This window comes from Canis lupus, chromosome 25 (assembly GCF_048164855.1).
Source record: "Canis lupus baileyi chromosome 25, mCanLup2.hap1, whole genome shotgun sequence".
Lineage (NCBI taxonomy): Eukaryota > Metazoa > Chordata > Mammalia > Carnivora > Canidae > Canis > Canis lupus.
The window spans coordinates 34673150-34687052 of NC_132862.1; the positions used below are offsets into that span (position 1 = coordinate 34673150).

General features: G+C 44.0%; 1 protein-coding gene across 5 annotated transcripts in view; it reads right to left on the reverse strand.

Moving 5' to 3' along the window:
• ETV6 (ETS variant transcription factor 6) overlaps positions 1–13903 on the reverse strand; it is a 239074-nt gene that overhangs the window by 8933 nt on the left and 216238 nt on the right. For all 5 annotated transcript variants that reach the window (XR_012017719.1, XM_072799011.1, XM_072799009.1 and 2 more), the window contains one exon: positions 1630–1772. Coding sequence is in view for 4 of the 5 variants with exons in the window: in XM_072799011.1 (XP_072655112.1) it covers positions 1630–1772 (143 nt within the window). In the remaining variant the exon portion in view is untranslated. The remainder of the gene's footprint in view (positions 1–1629; positions 1773–13903) is intronic.

Sequence of the window (13903 nt, forward strand, 5' to 3'; positions counted from 1 at the left end):
CACAGCGGGACTTTTCTGGGTGACTCACACTGAGGAGTCCGTCAGTGGGGCCTTGCTATATTTGGTCATGGCCTGCACCGGGTCTTCCTCAACAGGGCCGGAGCTCAGGCTGCCAACCTCCAGGGCTGCGGCCCCAGCAGGGCTTGGCTGTGCTCCACTCTGTCCCCTTTCACTCAGCTCACCTGGTGTGGTGCCACCCCGGTGCCCTGCCTGCATTGCCTCACATCTACTGGTCCGTGGTCAGGCCTGGATCTTGGTTCCTCATTTGTTTTATTTTTAGTAGGGATACAGATTTATTTATTTTAATATATTTTTGAGGGGGGAGACCCTTTGCTCTACTTTCTTTCCTTTTACTGAGTCGTAAAAACACGTAACAGGACATCCATCCTCTTAAACTTTTAAGCACATACTAGAGTGGTGTTAATTACAAGTACAATGTTGTATAGCAGATCTCTAGAGCTTCCTCATCTTGCTTATGGGGAAAACCTTATGCCCATTGATTAGTATATCCCCCTTGCCCCTGCTCCCCAGCCGCTGGTAATACCATTCCACTTTTTGATTCAATGAATTTGCCCACTTTAGATCCTTCCTGTGAATGGAAGCAGGCAGTATTTGTCTGTGATTGGCTTATTTCACTTGGCTTAATGTCCTCAAGATTCCTCCATGCTGTAGCATGTGACAGATGGGATTTCTTTCCTCTTTATTTTTTATTTTTTTTTTCTTCTTTTTTTTTCTTTTTTTTTTCTTTTTTTTTTCTTTCCTCTTTAAGGCTGAGTAATATTCCGCTGTATGTTACACTGTTGTTTCTTTATCCAGTCATCCATAACGGACATTTAGGATGTTTTACGTACTTTTTACATCTGTGGGCTTTCACAGTTTTCCTAACTGTAAAAGATTATATCAGGGCACCTTGGTGGCTCATGGTTGAGCGTCTGCCTTCAGCTCAGGGCATGATCCCAGGGTCCTGGAATCGAGTCCCACATCAACTCCCCACAGGGAGTCTGCTTCTCCTCTGCCTATGTCTCTGCCTCTCTCTCTCTGTCTCTCATGAATAAATAAATAAAATCTTTAAAAAAAATAATAAAAAAATAAAAGATTATATCCTGTAAGTTCCATTTCCTCTTCCCAGCATAGAAAAGCATAGGGCAAACAGTTCTTGCCTGTTTGCTTTTCAAGGGGATGTTGCAGAGTTCGAGTGTAAGCATTTCCATGTAGAAAGGGGCTGCTGTGGACATGGGAGTTTCTAACTGAGCAGAACAGAGGTGATGCTTCCCCAGCTTCCTCATGAGTCCCAGAGCTCCCCAGAGCTTCCCTGTTACCCTAGATCCTGAGGACATGTGAGTGTCAGGGCCAGGCCAAGGGGATGGGATGGAGGGCTGCTCTGAATGCAGCTCTTTCAGACCAGACGTTGTGAAGTGAAGTGGCACCTGGCATAAGTAACAAATGGAAAGTGGCATCTTTAATCATTTCCTTCTCTTTGCAACTGTCTAATTGCTCACCCCATGAGGAATAAACCAAATAATGAGGGGCACATGTAGGAGGCAGAAGCCAGGCAATTATCCTCCAACCTAGAGAGAAGGGCTTTACTTCGGCCCTCATTGGCAGAGTAAACAGCTGGTGCCCTTTTACCTTATGGTTTCCCCACAGTCGAGCCAGTCCATTGGGATCCACTATCCGGAATATTTTGGATTCTTTGTCCTCCCATCGGATGAAGTTTTCGTACCGGCTGTCAGAAAGCAACTGATAGACGTAATCCCAAAGCAGTCTACAGTCTACAGAGGCAAAGGGCAAGAAAACACTTTAGAATTAGGTTTCTTGTTGAGGCACCAAGAATCAGAATGAGAAAATCATCAAATAATCACTTCAGCCTACTGTGGACTGATGGTCAACTTTCTTATCTCACAGTGAGGAGACCAGATCCCAGAGAGACCGCAGATGGTACTGCAGAAGGGCGACCTTTGACCAAGGTCATGACCAATGACTTGAACTTGAGTGGAGTTCCCATGAAAGAGAGCAAGCCAAAAGAGGGGGTAAAACCAGGCCAGGGTCAGAGAGTCAAAGGGCGGGAAGAGAGCCCTAGTGCTCCAGGCAAGCGGCGTGGGATACTTGGTGGCCCTGTAAGATCACTCTGGTGTTGGAGGCTTTACGCACAAAGATGAGAAGACTGGGGCAGGCTATCAAGCGGCAGAAAAACAAGTGTGATGGGTGCACAGCTGCGGGAAAGAGAACTACGTGGTTTGCAGATGACTGGGAGTTGTGGCTAGCGTGGTTTTCAAGAGGGCAGATATTTTCTCATTACGGCTAATTTTGGAGTTCTTTAAAATTGTTTTTTTTATAATGAAATGAGGGTAGAAAGGAACTCAAGGCAAAAAAAAAAAAATAATTTTCCCCATTTGAAGGACTAATGTTCTATCACCTGGTCAGGCCACAAGCGTTTATTAAGTGAGTTAATACAGGCCAGGCATTGTGCTAGGCCTCCTTGGCTTTTGGTGGTGGGTTGGCATATTAAAAGAGAAGACACAGGCTGCACACCTTTCCCTTGTTCTAGTGCTTTCTGGATGTGCCCTAACGGTATGTGGTTTGCCCTCCAGCTTCCCTTGATAGGTGGGCGGAGGCAGACATGTCCTATCCAGGTGTGCTTTCTGGACCAGCCTCCAGATGAGAATAAGAGGCACTGGTTTCCAGGGGTTCACCGTTGATCGTGGCAGCCCCCAGCCAGAACTCCTGGCAGTGAATGATCAATCCCTGAATTCTATATATGCGCTTAGCACTTTACTTGCATCCTTTCTACTCCTCGGAGGCCCAAGGTGGCTGGGCTTTGAATTCCAGGTCTCAGGCACACAGTGCGCTGACTGCCTTCTGTTGGGTGAGGCTCGGCCCACCTGGGAGGGGAGTGTCTAACCGAGACCTGGAATATTTTAGAGTCAACACATTCACCTCCCAGGAAAAGAAACACACACCCTTCCAAGGAGTATATTTACAAGGGGGAATTGAGTCAGGTCACCTTTGGCAAGCTTCTTAAATCTCTCTGAGTTCTCTTTCCTCATATTTGAAATGGGAATAATGTGTCCTTGACGGGATTACTGTATTAGTGATAGTGCGAGTGAAGGGAAAGTCATGAAGGTCACAACAAAATCACAACAGCAACGCCATTAACTGGGTGCTAGGGGCAGGCGCTGAGCTTGTGTTCCACAAGCATCGCTACACTTGACCCTGGTGACCCCCTGAGAGGCAGGTGCTGTTGCTACTCCTATTTTATGGACGAGGAAGCTGGGGCTTACCGGGTTTGGTAATTTACTCCGGGGGCACAGCTCAAGAGTGACCCACGTAGGACTGCAGCCTCTGCCCGGCTCTGAAGCCCGTGCTCCGCCTCCCTTCCTGATGTGATTTCTATTCCCAGAGAGGCTGGTTAACAGGTAGGTATTTGTAAAGTTTTAGGACTTCCCAGGGCGAGGTTTCACTCTGTGTAGTGCAATCGTGGTGAAAGCCAGCCTTTGCTCTGAATGGCAGAAGAACTGGCATAAAATGTGGCACTTTCAAGAAACTAACATGAAAATGGCCATAAATCTTCCTACGGGTAGCCTCCGATCCACCCCCCAGCCCACTGTCTGTGTCTAAACATTAACGGAATGTGTGAGTTACTGTGTTTTAGAACAGGACGAACTGTGCTCTTCTTGCAGCCCAGACATCGCGTACTCTGGGAGTTGAACCCCATTCTGGTGACAGAAGCAGCCGGCCACTTCTATTATCCCCTGCCAGCCAGACGGAGAGAGCAGGGAACCCCCAACCCTAGCACCACAAAGCACCTGGAGAAGTCAGTGTTACACTATCGCACAACTGAGAAGAATCTAGCTCATTTTTTTTTTTAAGATTTTATTTACTTATTCATAGAGACACAGAGAGAGAATGAGAGGCAGTGACACAGGCAGAGGGAGAAGCAGGCTCCATGCAGAGAGCCCGACGTGGGACTCGATCCAGGGTCTCCAGGATCACGCCTCGGGGTGCAGGTGGCGCTAAACTGCTGCGCCACCAGGGCTGCCCCGAATCTAGCTCAGTTTTAAGGCAACTGGTGCAGGATAATTCTGGTTGCTAGGCAAAGCAGTGAGGTCGGCAACGTGTCTTAACCCACCTGGCCAACTCCTTGTCTCATGACATCTTTACTACAAATGGAAAACAGAGGACTGAGATGTGGATTCAGTTTTTGTCCTGCCATCAAATGGCAGACACATTTTAATTTCCCCACAATCTCTACCAATTGGAATACGGCTGAAAAGAATCAAATATCATCCCATAAAAATGCCAGTAAATTAGGAGGAACAACAAAGGGGGTTTGCACATAGCTCCTCTATCACTTCTCTTATAGGGGAGAAATCATGTTCACTGCAGAGAGATATCATGGCACCTTTGGATTCATCTGGGTTGGGAATGCGAGTCTCCAGAGTGTTCATGTGACTAACACTTCATAAACAAACAAATAAACAAAAAACCAACAAAAACTCCCTGATTGTCTCCAGTAGTTTGATATAAGAAAATTGTGGAAGGGGAGCAATATGTTGCTACTCCCCTCACCTCTATGCCAACTGGAGCTAGAGCGTAAAGTGGATGATCCTTCCATCCCCATCTGCACAAGGACTTCTAATTTCCTAGTTTCTCTGGCTTCTGTCTTTCTGTCGTGGTACATTCTCTTTCTCATAAAACAACGCAGTGTGAACCAGGCCATTTTTCCAAGTAAGAGCTTAACTAGCACTGGGCTACCGTCCTGGTTTTTCAGAAGCATCAAACTTGGACCTTGATATAAACCATTTACTAAAAATGATCTAGAATGTTATCTGCTCTTTGGTTGGTTAAGTGAAGGGCAGGGCTTACCAGAGAACAGACCTCACCTGTATGTTTCAGGAACATTTGATTCTTGCAAAGTTTTCCCTTTCATAAATGTGAAAATAACCCCCAAACAAGCTGCCAATTGATCACTTTAAATGACATTTAAGCCAGCAAAGCCAACTTTAGCTGAGTAATAAAAATACGTTGACATTCAAGACATATTGAATTACTCAATCACTAACGGAGGTAGCAACAGGAATTTTGTGGCATAAAGCAGTTGTTTCAAACTCAAGAGTGTAAGTGGCTTTTGCAACATTATTGATTGTTTTGTTTCTTTAGTTAAAAATTATTCCAGATGATAAAAATAAATGCCTGACCATAGAAGATTTTTTTTTCTTTACAACTAAAGTTCAAGCCATGGGAGTTATTTTGTTTTTAAGACTTCAATTTAATAAAAGGCAGATCCTTTTTAGTTCTCTAGATCCTCTGGAGGTTGTTACCTGCAATTTTTCAGCTCTGTCGAAATCCACATCTGCACAGATACAATGCTCTTTGATCATCAATGAAAATGCTTAATACTATATAATGAAATTCACCAAACTCTATAGATTATCCTATTATAAGACACTTGAATATGCATATGAAAAAATTATATTACAAGGTATTCATTAATTTTAAATGCATTTCTCTTAAACTAAGGGGACCTCTATATTAAGGCACGTGGGTATTTTAAACAAATGTCCATTATTTGGATTGTCTCTTCATGCGAGGAAGTTTATAAAGGGCTTAGCTCAAGTGAAGTGCCATTTTTCAGTCAGAGAGAACATTCTCTCTTTCCTGCTGGGTGAGGTGCCCTGGGTATCCATAGCTAAAAGGCATTATAAAAAATCCCTTCCTGTGGTTAAGGAGAAATATTTTCACTCCCACGTCTGTCTCTTAGCAGAGACTCGTTGTATGTGCTCATGGAACAGAGATTGTAAAAAGATGGGCAATTCACACATAACCAACATGGTTTCTAATGAAAAAACCATGCTAGACAAAACTGATGTTTAAAAATCTGAGTGGGCAAGTCAAGTTATTGACAAAGGGAATGTTTAACGATGGTGGCTAATTAAAATTTTGGGAAAACTTCTGAGAAAGTAATTTTATGTTGTTTTAACTGCCCAAATGGAATTTTAAATGAAGGCCTGTAAACTGGAGTTCTGTGGGTACAATCACTAACTCACCGGATGCTGAGTGTCTCTGTTTCATTTTTCAATTTATTGCAAAAATTAATTTATTTCAGGTTCAGCAACAAAACAAGTAAAATGCAAAATATAAAGTTGCTACTCTGCTTTATAGCAGTGGTTCCACACTAGCAGCAATGTTGAGCAGTAGGGGAAGGAAGGCATTTCCCAGTGTCTGGGGATAATTCTGATTGTCACGACTGGGTGGAGGATGCTACTGGCATCTAATGGGTAGAGGCCAGGGATGCTGCTAAATATCATATAATGCACAAGTCAGCTCCCCCACCAAATCCCAGCAAAAAATCCTTGATCCGATTATCAAGAGTGTTAAGTTTGAGAAACTCTGCTTCTAGAAACACATGCTTTACAGTATGCACAGGTTAGTTTTTTGTTTTTCTTTTGTTTTCCTTTTCTCTTTCCTGTCCTCATTTCTAGATGGGCCATTATCGGGAAGCAGAAAGTTAATAGATCCAGTGCAGCCAACCCTGTGTTGATACACAGAGGTGTGTTTACAATGGGCAATTGCTCGTGCTCTGCTGCGGGCTTTGGAAAACAGAAACCATATGTGCACAGTAACAAGCTGGGTGGGGAGAGGCTAAGGTGAGGAATACAGATCCCGGCTTCCTGGCTGGACTGTGGCACATGGACTACAGGTGTAGACAAGGCTGGCCCTTTGCACCTTTGGTTGCATGAGGTGTAGAGTAACAAAACAGGTAAGGAACAAATAAAATGAAAAGTTGCCTGAGCAGCTCAGTGGTTGAGTGTCTGCTTTCGGCTCAGGTTGCGATCTCAGGGTCCTTGGATTGAGTCCCGCATCAGGCTCCCCATAGGGAGCTGCCTCTTCCTCTGCCTGTGGCTTTGCCTCTCTCTCTGTGTCTCTCATGAATAAATAAATAAAACCTTAAAGAAAAAAAAAAAACAGTTGCTACTCTTGCTTGATAGCTGTGGTTCTAAACCACGGGCCACTTTACCTAGTAGGGAAGGTAACACTTTGAGCTTAAGCCCCCAGCGGGAACCTTGCAATGCTCAGCCCCTGTTCTGCTTAGGTGGGGGCAGCCTGGGAATTCGCATCCCTACCTCCAGGCAGTCATGCTGTATTACAGAAATGTGTGTCCTTAAGCAAACTGGAATTTCCAGTCTCCTGGAGCTCCTTCTATTATTTCCCACCCAGCCACTGTGCTGTTACCGTTTTATCTTTTAAAAACGCTGTCCCGAAACTTCCTTCTCTTTTAGGGCTCTTTGATTTCTCGGTAGCTCACGGTGAAAATAAACGGCAGGGACTCAACCGATGTGAGAAGTCCACACGGGACATTCCTGGGCAAAGCCTCAGAGGTGAGACACAGCACAGAAATGAATCTCCACGGAGATAAGGAAAGGAGGGCGCCTTGAAGGCGTGCCCTCTGCAGGCCACCAGCCTGCCAGCTCCATGCCCATGCCAGCTCCAGGTGGCCAGTGGTGCTGGCTGGACCCATGGCTCTCCCCTCATTCTCTGCAGCCCTGCAGTAGAGCAAAGAAAAATGGAGCAGGGAAGGTACCCTAATGCTTAGTAATTAGCCAACTGGTGCTGTGTATTTGCATATTGTCTCATTAGTACTCCAAAGTGCCCGGAAGTGGGTATTACTGCTCTCATTATGATGGAGAAGGAAACCAGGACTCAGGGGGCAGACAGCACTTCTGGGGGGTGGGGGGTGGGAGGACAAGGACTGGATTCCAATCCTGCTTCTTCCAGAGTCCACGCTTGCTCATCAGCCCATACTGCTTCCGGGGGAACACTTCAGGCCAGCTGTTGATTGGGACCCTGTGTCGGGAGCCTTTGAGAATTCTGCCAGAGGGTTATCTGCCTAAGATGGTGCGAGATGATGTGGTTGGGCCCTTTGGTTTATGAAGACGTCCCACAACCCTGTCCTCTCCTTCCTTAAAACAGACATTTATACACCTCTGTGCAAAGGCTCACATATGTATGTATACCTTGGTACCAAGGTCCCTTACCAGTTTCATTATAAACCCTTAGACTCCTCTTTTGTAATGTATTTTTCCCCTCAAGGCTGCTCCTGAGACTCATTAATAAAAATTAAAAAAAAAAAAAAAAGTTCATGAGTTTCATTTGAAACCATTCACCAGCACCAAATACTGCTGGGGAGGAAGTAGGGATGGAAGCAAGACGAAGAGGACAGAGTGACTTCCCCTGGCCCCCTGGTCCTTGCCCCCCTGGGGACATGCCTCCAACTGCTTACCCTGGAGTCTCAGGCTTATTTTTCTTCATCTGATTTAAGATTAGAGGCTCCCAGGATTGAATTTCTGTGCACACAGAACTCATCCAGTCAATAAAACCAAATCGGGAAAGTATATTGTTTTAGTCAGGTGACAAATAAGCAGTACAGGCGACTTCTTGATTAGAATCTTTTTGTTTCTGTTTAAAATGTAACCTTGAGAGATAATAAGCAGATTTTTGGAAGTCCCTCTGGAGATCTGAAAGATTGCCATGACATGGGTTATAAAAGGGTTGGGAGTGGAGAGAGCATGTGCTGGGCTTATGTCTTATCTGCTGCAGAATCAGCCAAACAATAATGTCTTCACAAACCATGAAGAAGTTCATGTTTGCAAAGAAAATCAGGGGACTAAGCAAAAGTTGTGAGATAAGCACCAGAAAAGAAATATTCTCTATTCAGGTGGGTCATGGACTTGGAACAAGCAAATCTGTATAGACCTCTAAAATCCCCATGTTTGTATAGCAATGGAGTATGAATGGATTATAAACCAGTTTGCCAATGACTCTTGCTTCCTTAGCAGATTTTTGGATGAAGGCCAAGGAGGGGACAAGCAGACGGGAAGTTGGTAACTCAGGTTTTAATGGAATTGAAGAACTTGAAGAGAAAGCCAAAAACAACTTAAAATTTTCTTTTAAGACTTAGCTGTCCATAGTTAAAACCAAAGCAGGAGCTTAGTTTGTTTGTTGGTGTCAAGTTGGAGGGATATTGCCTTGTGTCAGCAAAGACACAAAATTTGGCATATGGAGACGCTGTACCCTATCACCTAGAAAAACACCTGGCACATAGGAAGACACAGGATCATTTTTGAATAAATGAATGAACGATTTAACTACGCAATCCAAGTATTGAAAGGAACAGTTTCTTTCACTGAGTTTTTACTTACGTTCATGATGTTATTGTAACTCTCCTGGACCGGTCTGCAAACAGTCTAGAACTTGTCTCCTTTCTTCTATCACTTGTTATTGTTCCTTTCCCATGTCTTAGGCATGCCTCATCTTCTAAAGTGCAAGTAATTCCTTGAGAGCGGGGACAGGGTTTTCTACTTCCGTATCCCACATCATGCCAATGATTTCAGGCATACTGTACATGTGAGTAAACAATGCCGTACAACAGGGGCAGCAAATGTTTCCTGTAATGTTTTCTGCAAATATCTTAGGCTCTGCGGGCCATGCAATCTCTCCTGCAACTGCTCAACTCCACTGTTGGAGCCCAAGAGCAGCCACACACAGACGACACTAAGTGATTGGGTGTGGCTGGGTGCCAGTGAGACTTGATTTACAAAAACAGGCGGTGGCTGATTTGGCCCCGGGCCAGACTTTCCAATCCCTGCTCTAGAGTCCCAGGTCAGAAGGAAACAGTGTCTTGGAAAGAACACTGGATGAAGCGCAAGGCTGGCCCTGGATGTGCCTGAATCTCCGTTGCTTCACCTGTAAAAGCCCCTTCTAGCTTTGAAATCACTTGAGTTCTAAGAACGAATGTCAATATAGACTGAAAACATGACTCACGGCATCAGTGGTAACTAGGCCTCATCACTGTATGGCGCTCACTGCTAATATACTCTTTGGATATGAAACACATGGACGAGGCACAGGCCAGTAAAACTTTTGTGGGCTGAGAAAAGTGCTAGAAGGTTCACAGATGCTGCCTCAACCCCTAACTCCCTACCTCCAACCCCCCCGCCCCCCACAATCCCTTCATGAGCATAAGAAATAGAAAACAAGCCCAGAAAGAAGCAATTTGTTCATTGTTACATACACCATCGGCTATTCAATAAAAAATTTGAACCCAGGGGTCTTGTCTCACTGTATTCCATGTTAAATTCTCTCCCATAAAGTCTGGCTATTCTAACTTACTAGCCTCAACAACAGTCCTTAACCTTTGAAAAATAAGCGCTACCTTTAAAAATATGCTACATGTTATATATAAATAGATCTAATCTGTGATTTGTAGGTAAGCCATTACCTCCTAAATTTATTTCATTGAATATTTTAATTTTTATAGGCCAGTACCTAAGTAAACTATTGTAACTTTGCATGTCACCTCTAAAACGTGTGCTACAAAAAAAAAAAAAAAGTAATAAAAATAAAAATAAAAAATAAAATGTGTGCTACAGGACTCCTGGGTGGCTCAGTGGTTGAGCATCTGCCTTTGGTTCATGGTGTGATCCCGGGGTCCTGGGATCAAGTCTCGCATCGGTTTCCTTGTGAGGAGCCTGCTTCTCCCTCTGCCTATGTCTCTGCCTCTCTCTGTGTGTCTCTCATGAATAAATAAAATCTTAAAAAAGTAATAAATTGTATGCTACATTCCAATTCAGAGATATTAAAAAGTGAGGAAGGGACACCTGGGCGGCTCAGCAGTTGAGCCTTTGGCCCAGGGTGTGATACTGTGAGTCCCAGGATCGAGTCCCACATCAGGTTCCCTGCATGGAGCTTGCTTCTCCCTCTGCCTATGTCTCTGCCTCTCTCTCTCTCTCTCTCTCTCTGGGTGTCTCTTCTCTCATGAATAAATAAATAAAATCTTAAAAAAAAAGGTGAAAAAAAAAAAGAATGGAAAAATAGAGTTTTTTAATGGACTTGGATTCCCTGGATTTACATTTCTACCTAAAGTAGAAAAAAATACACTGGGCCTTAACTTGCTTTGACTTTTCTCCATCTGGAATGATATCTTTTTCTCTAATCTTCATTGTTCATATTCTAAGCATCTGTGAGCCCAGCTAAAAGCCAGCCCCTCCAAGGAGCCTTCCCTAAACTCCCCTACAGCACTTTAATAGGAGTCCTTTAAAGATATCACACACTGTAATGACAGCCAATGGCATTCGGCTTTTTCAAGATAAAGAGTATATCTTAGACCTCCTAGAACCCTCCACCCTCATGGATGCAGTCCAGTGCCTCAAACACAGGAAGTGGCCAAATATATAAATCCTAAAGTCCTTGAGCAAATGACATCTGAATGGACAAGAATTTGGCTACACTTTTTCATCCGCATTCATAAGCATGTTCCTATCCATACCCTCCAGCTACGGTATTCATCAGCACGACATTCAGCGACACGACACCTTCATTTCTTTCTGGGCTTTGCTCATTGAACAAGCTTATGGAACTAGGTTTTCTCATCTCACATCTGCTTTATAGATATAAAGGCTTTTGATGGCTGTTCAGTAATGCCAGAACTTTACATTGTACCTAGGAATTACCCAATGAGCTCAACCCTACTAAATAGAATTTTATAAGGATCTGACTAGTCCAGAAAGACACTAGAAGTGTAGGAATGAAGGAGACAGGGATCTCCCAAGAGAAACAGTGGAGCCTGCAGTAGTGATGAATTCTCTTCAGAGGGTTAGAATCAAGACTAAGTATCAGACTCTAGACTTTCTACCCCTTTCATTTCACCCTTGAGAAAAATTGAGACTCAGTTCAATTTACCAATGTTGAATTTTTGGTTAAATTAGTTAATACTGGGACACCTGGGTGGCTCGGTGGTTGAGCATCTTCCTTTGTTTTTTTTTTTTTTTCAAACTTTTTTTTTTTTAAGATTTTATTTATTTATTCATAGACACACACAGAGAGAGAGAGAGAGAGAGAGAGAGAGGCAGAGACACAGGCAGAGGGAGAAGCAGGCTCCATGCAGGGAGCTGGATGTGGGACTCAATCCCTGGTCTCCAGGATCACACCCCAGGCTGCAGGCAGCGCTAAACTGCTGCGCCACCGGGACTGCCCGAGCATCTGCCTTTGGCTCAGGTCCTGATGGCTGAGCATCTGCCTTTGGCTCAGGTCGTGATCCAGGGGTCCTGGGATGGAGTCCCACATCAGGCTCCCCACGCGGAGCCTACTTCTCCCTCTGCCTATGTCTCTGCCTCTCTCTGTGTATCTCATGAATAAATAAAATCTTTAAAAAAACTTAGTTAATACTTACATCTGGAGATTTTTAAACTTTTGAGTATATCATTAGAGCATTAATGATGAATACTTTGAGGGGACTCTCTCATACTGGATAATGTACTCCCCAAAGGATCTGGGCCCTACAGTTATTCTAGATAAATATCCTGACTTCCTAGGGTCCTAAGGAAAAGCCTAGATTCCCCTCTTCTGTGTATTCTTGAGACAGGGCATCTGTGGGTACCAAGGTTCATCACTGGGTTGGTATGATAGTCCATGGAACATCTTATTGATGAGGCTACATCTATGAGGCTTGTCTGATGTTTACGAGTAAGATTTTAAATACACACCAGCACAATTTTTAAGAGACAAATATTTTAAAATTTATAAACCTACTAAACAAGGGAGAAGTAACTCTGTAAGACTCAATAATTTAACTTTCTTGATGTATGGGCTTCTCTTCGATTCCTACAAAGCCTGTGATAAGATGGCACCACAGAGGAGGTGGACAGGACCGATGTTGCTGGGGAAGACAGGTCACATGAGGGCAGCAATACCAGCAGCAGCCAATGGCACAGCAGTGACTGTCCTGTTGGCCCTGTAACCCAACCCCTATTTGACCTTTGTTTCTCTGGGGCTCCATTTCCTCTGTGGCTTCCCTGGTGCAAATGATCTTCCATATAAAGTGAATACAGCAGTAATAAGCTGCCTGTAAGAGCTGTCCTGAGAATTATAAACAAGTAGACAGTATCTGCAAACTGTCCAGTACCGCTGTATAGACCATGTAAGAAACAAGACAAGAAGGGTATGTATAGACAGGAGAGGTCTGGCCTGGGAAGCACAAGACAGGTCATTTATATGCTTCACAGTAATACATGACCTCATCCTCATTCCTTTTTCTAATCATCTGGGGAAATTCACATGTTTTGCCTAAACTCTCTTTCTTTATAAATCTCCTGTTTTTTTTTTTTTTCCTTTTTGTGGTTTCTTTTTTTTTAGATTAAAAAAAACCCAACCATACACACAACCATATACATACATGTAAAGGTAGAGAACAAAACAATGTGAATCCCTGTATGTCCATCACCCAGCCACACAGCCATTTGCTCACAGCTAGTCTTATTTTACGCACACCCCACTCATGCCTCACCCCCAGCACCGTGGGATCATTTGAATCAAATCCCGGACACAGATAATTTCATTTTTCATGGCTTTTCAAACATACAAGTCCTATTTCCTTGGCATTTCATTTTCTTGATTCAACACCTCTGATATAAACAATCTGCAGCACTAAAATGGAGGCAACATGGGAGGTACGCTTGGAGCCACAGAAAAATTTAGAAACAAATAATTTAAATAAAAAAAGGACAATGAGTCAAGGCAGAGGCAGTTAATATAGCCTGTAGGACCCTGTGCTGTCATGCTGTTAGGAGCACCACCCCATCCTGGGGCTCCCTTGGAGGTCTGTCCTGGGGTACCCGCTCATGGAGGAAGGGGGCATGTCTCGCCTTTCCCTGACCAGGTCTGACTTCTCCTGCCTCTGTGCCTCCCTCCCACTACTGAACACATGACAATCACCTCCAGTACTGAGCCACTTCCCTGTAAAATCCTCCTCCATTCCTCCTGTCAAAACACGCCTTCTCTCTGCTTTGCTCCCACAGCGCTGAATTATCCTAGCACACAGTCAGTACTCAATAAGTGCACATGCACT